The following is a 17,955-nucleotide window of genomic DNA, read 5'->3' as shown; positions in this document are numbered from 1 at the left end:
AAACAATGATCAAGAAAAACCTTGTACATCATATTATAAGAAATAATCAAAGAAAACTGCCCAGAGATCCTCAATCAAGAAAATAAAATTGAAATGTAAAGAATTCACAGATCACCTCCATGAAGAAATCCTCAAATGACAACTTCAGGAACATAATAGCTAAATTCAATAGCCACCAAGCTAAGGAAAAAATACATCAAGCAGCCAGAAAGAAAACATTCAGATAGCAGGGTGTTACAATCAGGATCACACAGGACCTAGTGGCATCTACATTAAAGAATTGAAAGGCATGAAATATTATATTTAGGAAGGCAAAAGTTTTGGGTTAACAACTCAGAGTCCCTATCCAGCAAAACTGATCATATTCTTTCAGGGAAAAAAATGGACATTCCATAAGATAGAAGATTTCCAAGTATATCCGAGGAATAAGTCAGACCTAAACAAAAAATCTAAAGTCCAAACATGAGACACAAAAGAAGTACAAAAAGGTAAATAACAATGAAAAAATTTAAGGAACTCATATTAAGGTAAAAATGTTTATATATCTACATGGAAAGAGGATTTCTTTAATTCTGAAAAATTACTTTTAGTAGTAGAGAAGATAGAAGGAATTTACTCAGAGAGGGTAAAGGAGTAAGCTGATTATTATATGATATACATGAAGATATAAGATGATCTGATGTTTATTTAGGCATCAAATTGTATAGTATCTAGATTTCTAAAGGAAATATTAAAGGAGCTCAAGGAGGAAATGGAGGGAAAATATTGCAAACAAATGCAGAAAAGCAGAAATAATAAATGCCACTTTTTCAGATCATAATGTGATAAAAATTATAGTTAACTAGGGTCCATGGAAAAGCTGCATTTTATTAGAATTAGAATTAATTCTAATAAACTAATCTAATTAATTAGATTAATTATTTTTTATTAATTAATTAGAACTAAATAATCTAATTCTTCAAAACTGATGGATCAACAAATAAATCAAGGAAACAATTATGGACTTCATTAAAGAGAATGACAATGAGGAGATAACATATCAAAACCTATGGGATACAGGGAAAGGGGTACTCAGGGGAAATTTTATATCTCTGAGTGCCTATAACACCAAAATCAAGAAAGAGAAAACCAATGAATTGGGCTTACAAATTAAAAAATCAGAAAAAGAACAAATTAAAAATCCCAAAATAAAAACTAAATTGGAAATCCTAAAAACTAAAGAAGAAATTAATAAAATTGAAAGTAAAAGAACTATTGAACTAATAAATAAGACTAGGAGCCAGTTCTTTGAAAAAAATAAAATAGAAAAAGTACTGGTTGATCTAATCAAAAAAGGAAAGAAGAGAAGCAAATTAACAGTATCAAAGATGAAAAGGGTGGCTCAGTGGATTGAGAGCCAGGCCTAGAGTTCAAATTTGACCTCAGACACTTCCTAGCTATGTGACCCTGGGCAAGTCACTTGACCCCCATTGCCTAGCCCTTACCACTCTTCTACCTTGGAGCCAATAAACAGTATTGGTAGGGAAGGGTTTTCAGGGAAGAAAATAAAAAGATGAAAAGGATGTTCTCACTTCTAATGAAGAGGAAATTATGATAATTATTTTGAACTATTTTTCCCAATTACATGGCAATAAATAAGACAAGCTAGGTGAAATAGGTGAATATTTACAAAAATATAAATTGCCTAGATCAGTGATAGGCAAACTATGGCCCACGGGCCAGATGCAAACCAAAAACTAATTAGAAATTAAATAATATGATTCCCCAAAATCAGTTAAGGAACAAATCATAGAAACAATTGATAATTTCATTGAAAAGAAGGACAATGATGAGACATCCTACCAAAATATGTAGGATGCAGCCAAAGCAGTACTCAGGGGTAAATTTATATTCCTGCGTGCATATATTAACAAATTAGGGAGGATGAAGATATTAGGCATGCAAATCAAAAAACTAGAAAGTGAAGAAATTAAAATCGCCAGATGAAAACTAAATTAGAAATACTAAAAATCAAAGGAAAAATTAACAAAATTGAAAGTAAAAGAACTATTGAATTAATAAATAAGACCAGAAGCTGATACTTTGAAAAAAATAGAAATGACAAAGTACTGGTCAATCTAATAAAAAAAGGAAAGAAGAAAACCAAATTATCAGTAACAAAGATGAAATGGGAGACCTCACCTGTAATGAAGAAGAAATCAAGGCAATCATTAAAAATATTTTACTCAATTATATGGCAATAAATATAGCAATCTAGATGATATGGATGAATATTTACAAAAATATAAATTGTCTAGATTAACAGCAAAAAAATAGAATACTTAAATAATCCAATATCAGAAAAAGAAATTGAACAAACCATTAAAGAACTCCTGAGAAAAAATTCCCAGGACCAAATGGATTCACAAGTGAATTCTATCAAACATTTAAAGAACAATTAATCCCAATACTATACAAATTTGAATAAATTAGCAAAAAGGGAGTCTTATCAAATTCTTTTTATGACACAAATATGGTATTAGTTCCAAAGCCAGGCAGACCAAAAAACAGAAAAAGAAAACTATAGACCAATCTCCTTAATGAACATAGATGCAAACATCTTAAATAAAATACTAGTAAAGAGACAAGCTATCACAAGCATTATTCATGATGACCAGGTGGGATTTATACCTAGAATGCAAGGATGGTTTAATATTAGGAAAAGTATCCACATAATTGACCATATCCATAATCAAACCAACAATCATATGATTATCTCAATAAATGCAAAAAAAACCCCTTTGACAAAATATAATACCCATTCCTATCGAAAACACTAGAAAGTATAGGAAAAGAAGAGCCATTCTTCAAAATAATAAAGAGTATATATTTTAAACCATCAGCAAGTATCATCTGTAATGGGGACAAGTTAAAACCCTTTTCAATAAGATCAGGAGTGAAGCAAGGATGCCCATTATCACCTCTATTATTTAATATTGTACTAGAAACACTAGCAGTAGCAGTTAGAGAAGAAAAAGAAATTGAAGGAATTAAAGTAGGCAATGAGGAAACTGAACTATCATTATTTGAAGATGTTATGATGGTATACTTAAAGAATCCTAGAAAATCAACTAAAAGGCTAGTAAAATAATTAAGAATTTTAGCAAAGTTGCAAAGTACAAGATAAACCCATATAAATCATCAGCATTTCTGTATATTTCCAACAAAACTCAGCAGCAAGAGTTAGAAAAAGAAACTGCACTTAAAATTACTGTAGATAATATAAAATATTTAGGAAGGTATCTACCAAGACAAACACAGGAATTATATGAACACAACTACAAAACACTTCGCACAATTAAAATTAGATCTAAATAATTGGAAAAACATTAATACTCATGGGTAGAATGAGCTAACATAATAAAAATGACAATTCTACCCAAAATAATTAACTTATTCAGTGCCATACCTATCAAACTACCAATAAAGTTTTTTATTGGTATTTTAGAAAAAATTAAAACAAAATTCATTAGGAAAAACAAGAGATCAAGAATATCAAGGGAAATAATGGGAAAAAATGAATGTGAAGGATGGGTGCCTAACAGTACTAGATCTTAAACTGTATCATAAGTCAGTGGTCATCAAAACAATATGGTCTTGGGGACAGCTGGGTAGCTCAGTGGACTGAGAGATGGGAGGTCCTAGTTTCAAATCTGGCCTCAGACACTTCCCAGCTGTGTAACCCTGGGCAAGTAACTTGACCCCCATTGCCTACCCTTACCACTCTTCTGCCTAGGAGCTAATACACAATATTGACTCCAAGATGGAAGGTAAGTGTTTAAAAAACAAAATGAAACAAACAAACAAACAAAAATATGGTCTGTAATGGAGGATTGGAGGGATGTTAACTATTATTATTACTAGAACTTCTAACACCATTTACAACACTATTTCTCTTTTTCTCACAACTATTTACAACACTAATCAAATTATTATCAACACCATATAAACCATCATCAATCTTAATAAAATAATTACCAACATTAGTTAAATTACTACTACCAGTGGGTAAACTACCATTAACATTGGTTAAAGTACTATTTACACTATTACCAGTAGTTAATTCAGATAATTTAACATTAACACCATTCAAATTATCATTAATTCTCATCAAATTATCAATCACATTGATTAAACTATCATTGATTTCATTTAAATTAACACTGATCAACTCATCACCATTATTAATAAAATTCTTATTATCACCAATTAAATCAATATTAACAACAAGTGCACCATTTCCATTACCCAGAATTATATTATCATTATCTTTAACACATACGATTTCATCAACATTCACTTTAGTCCCATTATCTTGATTAATCACTTCTGAATTTTGGGCACACCTTCATAATAAAGCTGCCCCTGCATTCATGTTACCATTATTAACATTCCCCTGTACAATATGGCTATATTTTGATCTGTTTCCAGCCCATATGTAATCCTGCATCGTTGCCAAATTAGGAGCTTGAGCACCTTGGCAGCATGCATTCTGGCATTGGAATACATTTTGCAGTCCATTTCCATAAGTAAAACCATCATTCCAGTTATTTCCCCTATATCCATAATTATTATTAAACTGATTAAATCCATTGTTATTACTGTTGTATCTCTGCCCATATGATCTCCTTCTAAATCTACACTCCCTTGCAAAATGTCCAATTCGGCCACAAACATAACAGGATTGCTGTCTCTGACTCCTTGTATAGGTATTACCACTGGTCTTACAATTATTGACATTATTCTTCTTCTCTGCTGCCCTTAATGCTGCCACTGCCTTAATTTCATTTATCTCCTTCTCATTGGCTCTAGAATTTGCCTCCCTTAACTGCTTCCTAAGGCTTTCAATTAAGGTATCTTTCTCATCACTTCCCCTTTCTTTCTCCTGTGCCAACACATAATTGGCTTTCTGTTTTAACTCATCCAGGCTCAGAAGTTCCCAATCCGGGTAATTATCTGTAAAGAACTTCTTAACTTGGGGAACAGCACTCCTAACAAATATTCTTTTTACATAGTCCACGGTGATATTCTCTGAGACATTCATACCCTAAATGTGTGAGGAACTGGGACAAGTTTACAAAAGGTCAAGCCATTCTCCAATTGACAAATCGTCAAAGTAAATGAATAGGCATCAAATCTAACAATAAGCACATGAAAAAGTATTATAAATCCTTACTTTGGTAGTCATGTCACCTTGATAAATTAAATTAACCTTATAGGCCACTGAAACCTCCAAATCCTAGTAATATTAAAACTAGTGATCTAAATGATCCTTTTTTGAATCCTTTTTTAAAATTTAAAAAAATTTAAAAATCCTTTTTTAAAAATTATAATAAAGCAAAATGTGTTTAGCATGAGCTGTCTGTGAGGAGTAAAATTAGTTCTCCTAAGGATTTTGTGAGATAGAGGTGATTGGCAATGTTCTCATTTTTCTTTATACTGAATTAAAAGTCATTCATAGCAAAGTTTGAATTCATATCTCCAATGAGAATATATTTATAAGATGTTTAATATATTGTTTGGTGCATAGTAGGTACTTAGCATTAATAAATATTTGCTCCCTCTCTTTCCTCCTTCATAGCCATATAAGTAAACTCCAACTAGAGACTGAATAAGTTGGTTGTCTTAGAAATTTACTGGACCAAAAGGAAGAAACTTAGATTTTATTTCTAGAACCACAACTAAAATGAAGTCATTTTCATATCTCAGTTATTAAATGCTAGATATGGTTAGAAGATGAAAATCTCTGAATCACATTCTATATTCAAAACTTTTATAATACAATTCATATATATATATATATATATATATATATATATATTTACATATATGCACAATAAGAGAAGGGCCTCCAACCTATTTCTAAGAGGGATAATACACTAGAATAATTTGTCTCCTGTAAATATTTCTAATTTAGGGGTACATATCTGGTTCTGAACAAAAGTCAGGTACAAGGTGGCCTTAGCATACACTCTCCTTTTTAATAATTCTAATAATAAAAATGACTACAACAAATAGCAAATAAGGAGAAAACAGAAATCAGAAAAATTATAAGAATTAGGATATACCAGAAAATAAAAAATAAACATGAAAAAAATATGATCTCTCAATGTGACTAAGAAAAAACATCTCAGTTTCTGTCATTATAGGACTGTGTCAGTATATTCTTTATTAATTAAGAATTAGCTTTCCCTTCACAAAAGCAGCAGCACACAAAATATCCCAGGCTTTTGTAAAATCCCAGTTACACACATGTATGCATGCACTGTGCATATGTGCATGTATGTTCATATCTGCATATTTATATCTGATTCTGCATAGTCTAGAAGCTAAGGGGTTGGAATTAGTGTGAGAAAAACATGGATTTAATATTTGCCTTTCATATCTAGTAACTGTGTGACTATGGACAATTGACTTAACTTCACAATGTTCCAGACAAACTCTCTGTGATTGTTAAGTTAAAGTGGAGGTGCCAACATGCATGAATGGAAGTAGTTCTCCAAATCAAGGAAACCACAGATCCAGGGAAAATATGTGTATCTTTATATTATCAGGGGAGCTAACAGGAGGAGTAAGTTTTCCAAGCTGAAAGAAACTTTTTATCATCATGAATATAATGAAGACAGGACCCACATGATATGGGGAAGACTAGGAAAACAGATCAGGGAAAGATGAGGGATAAGCTGATCCTAAGTAAGGGTGCTGTCACCCTGATAACATCAAAATAATCATGAGCCATGGAGTCTTTTCTGACTCACTAATCTGACTAAGGAGAAATCTGTATAGACAGAACTTGTGATTTGTCTGAAACTGGAAATATTAATAATTATTTATTAAAAAATACAGCCCATACCTATTCACCAAATTCTTTTTCAGAAAATATACATTTTGGAAGTTAGCATTAGATAATATGTTAGTAACATATTAATAATATCAATGTTAATTTCATCTTCATGTTGGTGACATAATAAGACAAAACTTAAAACATTATTTGTCATTGTATAATTATTCATGAACAAAATAAAACATACTTAGTATTTTTGAAGTTCCTATTTAGGTAATAATTCTGAAACCAGCTAGGACATATTGAAATTATTGTACTATTATCATTTACTTTTAGAAAAGGTTTCACATTTATTTTTCTTACCTGATTGCTTGATTGGTGTCAGAAATAGCTCTCAGATATTCCTTCAAGTAATAATAATTAAAGCAGTATTTCCGTATCTTAAATCCTCTCCATCGCTTCTGAATCTATTTATATAAAATATAGATTTTATTATTTTATAGATTTTAGATTTTATACAAAAATATAGATTATAGATTTGATATTGTAAGGCAAATAATAGAGCCCAAATATTTATTATGTTGTATATAAATAGGTTTGAATTTATATTCAATATAATCATGACTTTTCCATTTTAAAACAAAACCTTAGTTTTGATCAAAGATTTATTTGGTGGGTTTATGTAAAAATACTTACTATTTTTACACATTCAAAATAGGTTTCTAATGTTTTATCATATTCTAAATTCCTAAATTAATCATTGAAAGTAAAGACAATAACAATAATAAATAAAATATTTCACATTGTTTAATAATTTTAAATTATTATTTCATTTGATCCTCATAACAACCCCAAAAGATAAGTGCTATTATTACCCCCATTTTTCAAATGAAGAAACTGAGGCAAACAGGGGTTAAATGATTTGCCCAATCACACAGCTTCTAAATGTGAGAGACTTGCTTCTAACTCAGGTTCTCTTGACCAGTCTCTATAGCCACTAAACTACTCTCCTTCCCTAATTAAAAACAACAAAAGAGGGACTTCTGGGTAAAGATGGCCCCAGAGTAGAACCAAAGCTTTTCCTCTCCTCTCCACTGACCAATATAAAATGCCTTAAAAGGACAATAACCAAAATCAGATGAGCAAAGGGTCCCCACTGTAGGGCGTAGTATGGAAGGTAGGCAGAGTTTGGGCATTTCCATGCTAAAAGGGGGCTAAATTACTCCCACCAAAGCAAGAACTCATCACCCTTCCCCCACTCCACCCATGGTGCCAGAGTTGAAGGGAACATGAGGCAACCTCTAGGCTTTTTTTGGGGGAGGTGCTGGCTGAGGACACCACAGACTTACCCCTGAGAGCAGCAAGACTTGGGATACTAGGAGACTGAGGAACAGTGGAGATTGGGCATGTATATTGGGCAGAGAGAGGCTGCACACTGCACATACTGCAGAGACTCTAAAAAATAGCCTCAGAGCAAAAAATTTTCTAGACCTCAATATAAATATCTCCTACCTTCCTCACTCAAACTTCTGACCATGAAAGAACAAAACAATGGCCACCAACACCCAAGAACTGCAATCCACAACTACCAAAAAACACAAGAAAAGAATCTTGGCCCTAGATAATTTTTATGCAGAAAAATTGCAGACCACAGAGGAGACAGCAGAAGAAAGCAAACAAGTAAACACATCCAAACCTGCCAAAAAATAGAAATTGGTTACAAGCACTTGAGGAGTTCAGATTTGAGATTATGAACCAAATTAAAAAGATAGAAGAGGGGGGCAGCTGGGTAGCTCAGTGGATTGAGAGCCAGGCCTAGAGACGGGAGGTCCTAGGTTCAAATCCGGCCTCAGCCACTTCCCAGCTGCGTATCCCTGGGCAAGTCACTTGACCCCCATTGCCTACCCTTACCACTCTTCCACCTATGAGTCAATACACAGAAGTTAAGGGTTTAAAAAAATTAAAAAAAAAAATAGAAGAAACTTGGCAAGAAAAGTGAAATAATTAAAAAAGAAAGTAACAGTTTAAAATACAGAAACTCCCACTTGGAAAAAGAAGCCCAGAAATTGATAAGCAAATGGAAGATCAGAATTGAACAGCTGGGAACTATAAAAAAGCAGGATAGACCAAAGTGAAATGGAAAATCAAAATATCATAGCTCAAAAACCAGTCTTTAAAGACCAGAATTGGGCAAGCAGAAGCTAATGATCTCACAAGACAGCAAGAATTAATAAAGGAAAGTCAAAAGAGTTACAAAATAGAAGGAAACATGAAATATCTCATTGAGAAAATGACTGACCTGGAAAACCAGTCTAGAAGAGACAATTTGAGGATCATAGGTCTACCTCAAAATCTAGAAATAAACAGAAATCTTGACATCATACTACAAGAAATTATCCAAGAAAACTGTCCTGATGCTCTTCAACAAAAGGGCAAAACAGACATTGAAAGGGTCCATAGATCACCCTCTACTTTAAGTCCTCAAAAGACAACCACCAGGAAAGTAATTGGCAAATTCAAGAATTTCCAAGCTAAGGAGAAAATATTACAAGAAGCCAGAAAGAGACAATTCAGATACCAAGGAGCACCAATCAGGATTACACAGGATCTGGAAACCTCCACACTAAGGGACCACAAGGCTTGGAATATGATATTCAGAAAGTCAAAAGAATTGGGTCTACAATCAAGGATCACCTACCCATCAAAACTGACTATATACTTCCAGAAGAAGGTGGGGGCATTTAACAAAATAGAAGAGTTCCAAGTACTTATAAAGAAAAGACCAGAACTAAATGGAAAATGTAATGACTAAGTATAAAAATCAAGAGAAAGATGAAAAGGTAAATAAGAAAGAGAGGGGTAAAAAAAATTTTAAGGGCTTCAATAAGGTCAAATTGTTTATATTCCTATGTGGAAAAATTTTATTTGTAACTATCAAAAATTATATTCATTATTATAGTAGTCAGAAGAATTATTCACAGGTAGAGATTGGGATACTAAGTGATTTAAGATGATATGCAAAAAAGGGGGGAGGGGAATAGAAGATGTAACCAAGAGAATCTTGAAGGAATAAGAAAAATAGTATAATCTATACCAAATAAAGAGGCACATGGGAGAGGGAGGGGAAGAATATTATTATAAGAAAGAGAGGAAGAGTGTGCAATACCTACACCTTATTCTCAGTGGAATCAATTCTTAGAAGGAAGAGCATCTAGATACACTGGGGTATCAAAATATATCTTACCTTACAGGAAAGTTAAGAGAGGAAAAACTAAGGGGGGAGTGGGGTGGAGAGTATAAAAATGGAGGGAAAGAGAGGGGGAAGGGAATTTAATTGACCCTAAAGAAAAATCAGAGGGTAATAAGAAGGAAGTGGGTGGAAAGGGAAGTTAAATAAAGGTGGGGATTATGGACACTTATTAAAAGCAAAACCCTGGTGTAGAAGGAAATACTGAAAGAAGAATGGGCAGGACTAGGAGAGGAAATCAAAATGATGGGGAATACACAGGTGAGAATCATGACTGTGAATGTGAGTAGGATGAACTCAGCCATAAAATGGAAGAAAATGATTACACTTTATTTTCTCCATTAATTTTTCTCTAGTATAATCTTTATGTATCTTCTTTCACAACAATGATGAACCTAGAATTATTTGTCATGTTAGCACATATACAACCTCTATCATATTACCTGCCTTCTTGGGGAAAAGAGAGGGAATGTGAAAGAGGGAGAGAACATAAATTCCAAAATGTCAAAAAATGGTCATTAAAATTGTATCTACATGTAATCTGGAAAAAATATTTAAAAAAATAAAAAGTACTAGGGAAAAATTGTGAAAGGATGGCAGTATTAACTATGAACATCATTTTTACTATTTCTTCCCCCTGATGTAGGGAAGCAACACATCCTTTATTTAAGGACAAAAACAGGACAGACATCTTTTCCCACCAGACTGCACTCATTTCAAAATTCTTTTTATTTTTTTCCACCATATTACTTGACCTAGACACCTTCCCCTCAGCTTTTCAGCTTTCTTTAGTGTGGTCTTCCTTCATTAGACTGTAAGCTCCTTCAGGGCAAGGATTGTTGTTGTTTTTTATATAAACTTGTATTTTCATTACTTAGCACAGTGCTTGGCACATAAATAGACACTTACTAGATCTGAAGTTTACTGGGTCATAAATCCTGAGAAGTATTCTCCCCAGTCAGTAAAAAAAAAAAGTCTTCTGGATGAATGAGGGAGAGCCTGAGAAAATGCTTAGATTCAAGGCTACTGAATTCACTTGTTGCCTGAACAAGATAATGGCTTTCATTTGAATAAAAAATGTGCTTCTAAAAGGAAGCCATACTCTTACTGCTCATTGGGTGTCAGGTAGTTTTGTCACATGTCAAGAGTGTAGTTCTACATGAGCCCTGGCACCAGGAGAAATACAGGTCAATCCTTGGCCAGGTGAGAGCAAGCAAGCATAAACCAGAGTGATGAAATTGAGAGCAATGTTTCTTCATAATCAAAGCACCTGGGTAGAGTGAGAAATCCAACTGGAAGAACTGAGATTCACTCAATGCCTGGTAAGTAGTGCAACCTAATAAGTGTTGCTGATTTGACTTATTGGACTTGTGAGACTGGAACTGGAACTTGAGAGATGTGGGCCTGGATATGTAAATATAAGTAAGATCAATACTGAGATGATAACTGAATTTATCCATGGAAACTGATGGAAACTACCAAGAGAGAAAGATAGTGCACAGTTATTTATTAAGCACTCATGTGCCAGGCATAGCACAAAGTGCTGAGAATAAAAAAAAACCAGGCCTGACAATATCTGCACTCAAGGAATTTATATTCTAATGGGGCAAGACAATACATAAAGGAAATGAAGAGGGAGGTGGGGTAGATGTGATGGCCTAGTTTGAAAATAATTCAGAAGTAGTGTACAGGATTGGTAATAAGCAAGATAAAGCAAAGCTCATCTATAAGAGTTTGGTGTGGTTCCAAGAATAAAATACATAAGATACCACCTCTCTCCGATAACTCTAAATACAGGTTCCTCCAAACCTAATATCTCCTTAGAACAGATTTTCAAATGTCAAACATGAAGGCATAGCTATGAAAATAATTGGAAGCATATTGAGTTGAAACCAAGCAGAATAGCTTATGGGAAATGAAGAGATGGCTGGAAATTCTAAAGCCTTTATAAAGGGAAGTTTTGATAGTTCTGATAGTTTTACCACTCATCCTTCAGCCCTCCAGCCAGAGAAGAGAGGCAAAAGAAGGTACTGAGGCGTCCAATACCAAAGTTAAAGCAATCTCCATGATGAGATTTCTGGTAAACAATTTATTCTGGGAAAGGCATATTTGTGGAGTGAAAACCAAGCAAAGCCGCTGGTGGAAATGAAAAATTGGCTGGAATTCTCTTGATATAATAGGGGTGGCAGTAGAACATGGACTGTCCATCAGTTATCCTTCACTCCTATTACACAAGTAGTCTATATTCTTTTTAGATTATATATTTCTATATATGATGACATCCTTTCCATCACTTCTGAATACCTTGATTTTAATGCATTTCAGCCTGTTCATGCTCATTATGGTAGTCTCCATTGGCATTGAGGTGATTTTCAAATTCAATTCTTCACAGAATGCAATCATGCAAACATCCCGAGAACAATATTGATATTAAAAAATATAGATCTTTGTTTCAAAGAGAGGCAGAGGCTTGGGGTCATTAGAAACACTGTAGATTCTCAAAGGCAATAAGAGTCCATCTCATCCTTCTTACTTTTGTACCCAGTTTACTGTCCATTTGTAGTGTCTGTCCTAGATCTTTTCTTCTTCCTCTTCCTCTTCCTTTTTCTCCTCCTCCTCTCCTCTTCCTTTCTCTCCTTCTATACAGATATAGATATATGCATGTAAATGTATAGTTTTATGTGATTATTTAGATGAAGTAGTGAAAAGAATGTCACCAAAGAAATATATTAACTGAAATGAATATGGGCTCTTCAGATAGAAAGCATAATAAATTGATGAGATAGACTATGTACTACACTACTATATCTATTATGTTAAAAAAACATAAGGAAAATCCCTAAATTTTGAATAATAATCCTGAAATAATCTCATCTGAGTGCATGAACAAGACTTATGCAAAATTGACAGTCATAAATAGGTAATGATCTGCCTTTATAATCTGTGGGTAAGGGATACCCACATTGATAGGATCATCAATCTATTAGAATATTTTAGTATTTCTGAATGTCACTTACATGTATATACTACAACCAGAAAATGAGCCATATATACACACATGTATAATTTATACACATGTACATGTGATTATATGTAACATAGCCTAGACTACATAATTATGTCTTTGTAAACATATAAATATCATATAAAATATATGTTATCTATGCATCTTTGTTATATGAATGTGGCATCCTTTAATTTTCATAGTAAAGATGACATTACACTGATTTCTCAATGTTTCTATTATTATCATGTTACACAGTAAGAGGCTCCTGCAATCCAGTTGAATACAGGTGAGAAGTTAATGATTGGGACCTCAACTGAGGTGATCACAGTGTGAGTAGAAAGAACTGAATGTGTGTTATATGCAAGTATAATAATCTGTGCAATAAATATTCTTCATCCTTTTGCTTTTTTTTCCTTTTCTTAGAGATTTAGGTCAAAGTCTTTTGAGTGATCATGGATCTTATTTTGTAGGATCCATAGTATTCCAAGACTTGACACAATCATGATAGCTACAAACATCAATATCTAGCGTGCCTCAACACCCATAGAGAATCCTTTAACTTGCAGGATCAACTATACACCCGTTGAGATAAGAACAAATATCTCATCATTTTATGACTCGCTTAATATTTTTGAAAAGAGTAAATGAATAAAGTAATCTTGGTTGTTAAATCTTTCAATGAATTTTGTATAATTTTGGCATATTGATGGTATATACATGTTTGAAAGCTTCCAAGATATCATACTACTGAATAAAATACTTTTTAATAGCAAAATTTATCAATAATAACAATGAGGTATAATATTTTCTACAGTGAGATGTTAAATTCTCTATTTTAATCAATTGCGTGAAAGGGATTTTCCACGGCAGATCATATATATAAAGATATATGCTGTGGAAATTACTTTCAAAACTTCATTTGTTGTCTTCTAATACTCCCATAAAGAATGCCTTGTATGGATTACTCTAATAAAATTTTATATAAAGATAAAATTAATGGAATGAAAAACATTAATTCTTAACAAACATTTATGTAATTTTATTTGTTTAAACATCTGTTAACAGAAAGGCCTAGGAAAAGAAAGTCCTTACTTTCAAGAAACCTAATTGAAGAATAAAATACATAAGAGACAAGTTAGAGAAAGATGGAGGCAAAGGAAAAATCTGGAAGGTCTTCTAGGAAAATATGAAGAAAGAGTGAACATTTTCACCTGAGGGGATCAAGGAAAGCTAAATAGAGGAGGAAACACCTGTGAGGTTTGAAGGAAAATAAGGATTCTAAAAGCAAAAGATGAAGAAGTGTACTTCAAGTATTGAGAACATCTGTCCCTTTATATATCTGTGTGCATAGAGGTGGAAGACAGCATATGGGACCCAGGAAACATCTAACAGTCCAGTTTTGCTAGGATGGTAGAATTCAGAAAAATAGAACTAAATAGTATTAGAAAGTCAGAATGGAGGCAGAAATTCACCCACATTAAAATGCAATCAGGAAATCCTCAAGTGAAAAGGGCATAAAATGATTTTTTGTTATTATATGGAACAAGTGAAGGGGGATAAGGGGTCATATGACTTTAAAATCAAGAATGATGATGTGGGGAGTAAAAGCGTAGAAAAAGAAGTTGGAAGAATACAGAAGAAAACTTCAAAACTTGGCTTAAGGCTTTCCTGTTTCTCTTTAATTCTTCAAGGCCAAAAAAAGCTGTATGTAGAGAATTCTGAGCTTCAGTAGCTTTGTATGATGATGGTTCTGTTTCATAAGATTTATAAATTTTAAGAAAACAAAGGCAACAATAAAAAAAACATCTTTTTTTGAAGAGTCATTAATGGAGCTAATCAGCACTATTATTTGCTGTGTTTCAGAAGACCTAATCTATCTAACAAGATCTAACCTGAAGTAATATTGTAATAAAAAGCTCCCTTATGACAAAACTTCAACTACACTTTATTTTTGAAGAGCATATGGCTTCTTGTATTTCCAATACTTGTTCTTGTACCATTGATATTCAAGAGTTTTTGTCAACACATGAATGTAAATTTTGCTTCTGCAAGACAGTGCAAATTTTAACAGTCGTATTTTTTTATTCCAAGGTGAATGAGTTAGTACTTCCAAAAAATGACTAGTGTGCTTGCCCTTCAAAGTAATTAGCAACTTTCAAAAGTGATTGGTATAAAACAATTATTATCATTGATCAGCACTGAATAGATAATTTTAAACAAAGTCATTGTGTGCTCAGCAGATTACAGCTTGTTAACGGGCAAGTTCTAAATGACCTCTTAAGCTAGTCAAATCAATGATGCATATTCCTCATTAAGTAACATCAAAATGTAAGTGGTCTTATAAATAATGTTTATTTTAAGCACTAAAATAAATGGCAAAACCTTGATACACCAAAAGCCATCTGCTCATTGAAAGATTTCCATCCTCACTGATTTTAGTTTTGTTGCTGAAAATCCATTGTCAATAACTCAACTGAAAGCAAAAAGAATACTCCTTAATGCTAAATTAAGTAGAAAATTACTCTTTGGCAATAACAACTAATATTTACAACAGCAAGTACAAGGTTAAAACCAGGAACAAAGGATCAAGATAGATTTAGAAAAATTAAGATTTCTTTTCTCCCTCTCCCCTTCTCTCCCTTTTTTTTCTCTCCCTGCCTTCTTACTTCCTTCTTTGACTTAGTACTTAGTGTTTTATGTAGCAAAGATATTAGTTTTAGACATCTCAAATTAATAACACATTAGAGTTTTATTTGCTGCATTTACACTTTTTAAGTACAAGGAGATCCCTTGTGCTGTCATAGGAATATAGGGTTTAAAATTATAATGAATATTAAGGATCATATAGTACAGTTTCCTAATTTTTCAGATGAATGAAAGTAGCCTCCAGTAGGCTAAATGACTTGCCAAAGGCCACCCAAATATTATGCAGCAGCTCTGAGATTTGAATCCAGGTTTGCTGATTCTATGTCAACCGTACTTTCTCTTATCCCCTATTTCTAGTAGTGTACGCAGGCACTGTAAGTTTATGTCCATTTTATATAATTTGGACCATAATGTTAACATTCCCAATGAATGTACAAGTTTATAGCTATATTTTTGCTTTATGACGTTCTAGGTCCTACCTCTGATTTTTTGATATTGAGCTCCTTAATACAAATTATGCAGTCTGCATTGTGATAATCCTTATGCTGGGTTTATTAAAATCCTTTGCTATAAAAAGTGTGAGCTTTTATTTTCATTTGAACATGAAAGAGTTGTTTTTCCTATGTTTTTTCTGACACTTTCATATATTCACATGCTTTTCTTTTTGAAAGGTTTAACCCACAAATCATTTATGTCACCATCTAAGTGCAACTATCTCAATTAGTACAGAAAAAAAATCAAGAGAGAGGAGTGAAACAAGCATTTGGAACAGCTCTTAGAAATACCATATTATTGACTATATCAAATAACTTTAATGTTTGTTTCGTCTTACTTTAGGTCAGAAAATTATGTAGTACAAAGCCTTCTACTTTCTAATGGTGACCTTTCAAGTAAGTCAATTCATCTTTTTAGGCCTCTGTTTCCTTATCTAGGGCTCTATACAGTAAGAACATTAAACTAGATGACTTCTAAAGCCCTTACCAGACTACATCTGTTCCCCAATGATCCTATGAAATAAAACATCATCAGAAGTTTAAAAGAGCTTCTGAGGAACTCTCACAAGAAAAAAATTTCCATAAAAAGTAAGGATGGAAGAAATAACTGGAAGAAACCTTGGGAGATGGAGAGCAATCTGATCTGAGTATCTTGAAGCTCTACTTCTTGAGAAGTAGGGCTTTCTGGGCCCAAGAATTTTTGGATACAATCTAGACCTCAACAACAATAGCAAAGGGAGCAGGATCTCTATGATATTCTTATATCCATACTAAGTAACCCAGGATAATCTATGCTGATATAAACACTACTCTAACATCCTGATGCCATGACTAAAACTTAAAAGTACTGGATTAGGTCATTTTGAAAAATAAGTAGTAAGAATATTTGCTGGTTAATTTTAATTCCTTGCCACTTACCTTAGATTCTATATTTTTTTTTCTTATTTACTAGTCATGGGGAAGATACAAAGGAAAATGGATAGATGGATGGAATAAACATTTACTATACACCTTTTTAGGTGCCAGGCATTATGCAAAGCACTTCTTATTCTAAAGAAAAGTAGTGTCAAATCAGTGCACCAAGAGTTTCAATTAAGTTAAATGCATGATATATTATAAAAATAAAGCTAATATCCAGACCATGAATACTTGTGATCATTGTATTTAGTTGATCAATACTGTTAAGCAGAGGATACTCTTATATGTTTTCAAACTGTTTTTTATGAGTTGCTGTAGTCAAAGTTCAATATCATGTAGCCAAACTTGTAATGAACCTACTGAACTTGAACTATTCCTCCAATGAAAAACATGAAGACCATCTGTTGAGCCCAAACAAAGTCTTTCATTTTGGTAAGGCCCAGCAGAGCCTTTTCTCATCAATTGAGAAAACATGCCTTTGAGAAAAGTCACTTCAATACCATTCCAAATAATAACAGATTTTTATTGGGTGATCCAGGAAAAGAGAGTTCCACTGTCAACTGGCCCTTGTTTAATAACTTCTGGATTATTGCATTCAGTTCTAGGCTCCACATTTTTAGAAGTACATTGAATGATTATAGCATGGCCAGTGGAGGCTAACCAGGATAGTAAAGGGACCTGAAATTCTGCCACATACCTAAAAGTTGAAGGAACTGAAAATATTTAACTTAGAGAACAGAAGCATAAATGAAGTTAACTTTTTTCAAATATGTGAAGTTATCATGTGAGAGAGGGATAATTTTTATTCTGGGTGATATCA

The 17,955-nt window shown here is 33.1% G+C and overlaps 1 protein-coding gene across 1 annotated transcript in view; it reads right to left on the bottom strand.

Moving 5' to 3' along the window:
• Positions 1–17,955, bottom strand: part of SPATA17 (spermatogenesis associated 17) — a 273,537-nt gene that overhangs the window by 161,562 nt on the left and 94,020 nt on the right. The window contains exon 5 of the mRNA XM_044674960.1: positions 7,187–7,290. Within this exon, the coding sequence (XP_044530895.1) occupies positions 7,187–7,290 (104 nt within the window). The remainder of the gene's footprint in view (positions 1–7,186; positions 7,291–17,955) is intronic.

The sequence above is a fragment of the Gracilinanus agilis genome, chromosome 4 (assembly GCF_016433145.1).
Source record: "Gracilinanus agilis isolate LMUSP501 chromosome 4, AgileGrace, whole genome shotgun sequence".
Lineage (NCBI taxonomy): Eukaryota > Metazoa > Chordata > Mammalia > Didelphimorphia > Didelphidae > Gracilinanus > Gracilinanus agilis.
The sequence above is the reverse complement of the archived record's forward strand: the minus strand, read 5'-3'. Positions and strand labels throughout refer to the sequence as shown.